Below are 3,121 nucleotides of genomic sequence, written 5' to 3'. Positions count from 1 at the left end.
CCTCCTCCTCCTCTCCTCCTCTTCCTCCTCCTCTTCCTCCTCCTCCTCTTCCTCCTCCTCCTCCTCTTCCTCCTCCTCCTCCTCCTCCTCCTCTCAGTGATGTCATCTCTCAGCTCCTCTCTCCTCCGTCCAGAACTTTTCCCAGTTGTGTGAAGAGCAGGAGGCACAGAACACACACTCCAGTCACACACACTCCAGTCACACACACTCCAGTCACACACACTCCAGTCACACACACTCCAGTCCGGTCCGGATCCTTAGCGGTCTGGTTTCGGGCCCTGTCTGGACCTTTGGTGGTCTGGTTTTGGGTCCGGTCCGGTCCAGACCGCTGAGGGACCTGAACTTGTCTCCTGCAGACCGGTGATGCCGAAGGACTCGGACCTCGAGGAGGAGGAGGACCAGAGGAAGGACCCCGGGACTCAGGAGAGCCACAGGAAGGGGGTCCGAGCCAGTCCGCCCAGCCCCCACCCAGGGAACCCCCCACAAGGTGAGCTGCAGACCCTGAACCTGCAGACCCAGAGCCCCGAGAACCAGAACCCCGAGACCGTCTCCACACCTGACTGACGCTCTACTGAAGACCTTTAGAACCCAACAGGATCCTTCCAGAATCCAGAAACATTTAAATCAGGGGTCTGAAGCTCCAGTCCTGGGGGGCCGCAGACCTGCAGGTCCTCCAGGTCTCCCTGCTTCAACACAGCAGTGAGGCTCGTTATCTGGGTTCCTGCTGGACCTGGTGACGGAACCTTCATGAGATTCAGCTGTGTTGCAGCAGGGGGGCATGGAGGAGGTGCAGGTCCCCCCAGGACTGGAGCTTCAGACCCACAACATCAGAACCTTCTGCAGAGCCAGGAGGAGAACCTGCAGAACCAGAACCAGACTCCGAGGAGGAACCTGCAGAACCAGACTGAGACTGAAGTGATGAATGAAGGTTCTTGGAGAACGTGTTGAGGTGATGAGTCGGCTCTGTCCCCCCGTCCCCCCGTCCCCCGTCCAGCCAGCCCCCCCAGGGTGCCGGTGGAGGAGCTGATGGAGGCGGCTGAAGGAGTGACCAACATGGTTCTGGCTCATGAGATCGTGGTGAACCAGGACTTCCAAGTCAGACCCAGAGAACTTCCTGAGGGGAGGTAAGACCCTGTCCTGCAGGTTCCATGTCCCCAGACCCGAGGGGAGCCTTCAGGTCCCCCGGGGCGGTCTGGAGCCTTCAGGTCCCCGTGGCGGTCTGGAGCCTTCAGGTCCCCCGTGGCGGTCTGGAGCCTTCAGGTCCCCCGTGGCGGTCTGGAGCCTTCAGGTCCCCCGTGACGGTCTGGACCAGCGTAGACCAGATGTTGTGGACGTTCTGACGCTGGACTCCGTCCCGCAGCCTGGAGCGTCACGTCAGGGACGTCCTGCAGAAGACCTTCTGGGACCTTCTGGAGGCTCAGCTGCTGGAGGAGCCTCCGTCCTACGAGCAGGTCCTCCAGCTGCTGGACGAGATCAAAGAGGTAAGACCCTCCCAGACCCCTGACCCTCCAGGTGGTCCTCAGGCGGTCCTCAGGCAGGCGTCCTCTGTTTCCAGACCCTGCTGTCCTTCCTGCCCCCGGGACGGTCCCGCCTGCGGTCCCACATCGAGGAGGTCCTGGACCTGCCCCTGATCCGGCAGCAGGCCCAGAACGGGGCCCTGGACATCGGGGGTCTGTCCCGCTTCGTCGTGGACATGATGGGCTCGCTGTGCGCCCCCTGCAGGGACCCGGACGTCCAGAGGCTGAAGGACGTCTCCGACATCGTGCCTCTGCTCAAGTAAGAGGGAGGGAGGGACGGACAGAGGGATGAGCCTCCTGTCCTGTCCTCCTGTCCTCCTGTCCTCCTGTCCCCAGGTCCATCTTCTGCGTCCTGGACCTGATGAAGGTGGACATGGCCAACTTCGCCCTGAGCAGCGTCCGTCCCCTGCTGGTGCAGCAGTCGGTGGAGTACGAGAGGAACAAGTTCCAGGCCTTCCTGGACAAGCAGCCCAGTGAGAGCCGAGCCGCCCCCCACACACACACACACACACACACACACACACACACACACACACACACAGTAGATCTGTGTTTCATCTGCAGAACAGTGGAAGTTTTTTTTTTTTTTTTGGTTTTAAGCTTGCGGATGCTCATGCGGGGACTTCAGAGCTACACATGGAAACATAAAAATAATAATAATGAAACAGACAAATACGATCAATTCTGAAACACCAGGGCCGCAACAGACTCCATCTCTTAATAAACGGGTCTCGTCGTATTCTCAGTCAGAAAGTAATTTCTCCCGTCCTACAGCTTCTTTAGCGTCGTCAGGCCTCATGGAGGAGCCGGGGCGTCTAGCCTCACAGCGGGGGGCGCCTCAGAGCCGCGGTCAGTGGTCTTCACAGGAGACATTTCCTGCTGCTCCCATTAAAGTCATTCAGCATTCCCCCCAAGACTGCGAGACGAGCGTCCTTAGGGAACATCCGTTGAAAAACCACGCCGATGGCGGTGAAAACATCGTCCCAGAACCATTTCAGATTTGGACTTGTCCAGAATATGTGGGCATGAGGCCGTTCTCAGAACCACAGCTTCGCCAGCAGGTGTCGGGATTTCCCACGTTATATTTGCCAGTAATTTCAGGGGTCTTGAAAAATCTTCTGATCATTTTCTTTTTGTACTCTCTCCACGAACCTGAACCTTTCACCAGATGTGCCTCCGAACAGATAAACTTCATCTGGTGCAGCAGTGAGCTTCATCCTCCCTCCTCCTCTTAGTATGAGTTGGATTATATGAACTAAAACTTAAAAACAATTTATAGAAATGGCTGATTGCTTTAGGAAGTCTGAATCCTTGTTGAATTTTAATGAATAGCTCCTCAAAGCATGAGGGCTTCAGAACCTTTTCCCCGTCTTTATGACGGGGAAACGCGCTCCGTGCGGGGAGACGCGCTCCGTGCCGGCCGCGGAGCGTGCAGGGACCCGCCGCATAACCTCGGAGGCGGAGAGGAGCTCCGCAACGTTCCCATCCGAACTAACTGTGGGAGAAGAGTGAAGCGCAGCAGATCCCATCAGAGCAGAGCTTTGAGCATCCAACCCCGGGGCGCTCCTGGAAGTCTCTCCTCACCGAGAGTCTCTGGAGGTCTC

General features: G+C 57.8%; 1 protein-coding gene across 1 annotated transcript; it reads left to right on the top strand.

Annotated features, from left to right (window-relative positions):
• Positions 1 to 358: 358 nt before the first annotated feature.
• On the top strand, positions 359 to 1,996 carry LOC115384886 (T-complex protein 11-like protein 1; the record flags this gene model as incomplete). Its single annotated transcript, XM_030087061.1, has 5 exons — positions 359 to 487; positions 995 to 1,124; positions 1,361 to 1,481; positions 1,556 to 1,776; positions 1,854 to 1,996. Coding segments are annotated over exons 1-5 (739 nt in total), but the record flags the coding sequence as incomplete, so codon positions are not given.
• Positions 1,997 to 3,121: the final 1,125 nt, after the last annotated feature.

Source organism: Salarias fasciatus, unplaced genomic scaffold (genome assembly GCF_902148845.1).
Source record: "Salarias fasciatus unplaced genomic scaffold, fSalaFa1.1, whole genome shotgun sequence".
NCBI classification, from domain to species: Eukaryota; Metazoa; Chordata; class Actinopteri; order Blenniiformes; family Blenniidae; genus Salarias; species Salarias fasciatus.
Note: the sequence above shows the minus strand (reverse complement) of the source record. Positions and strands in the feature narration are given on the sequence as shown.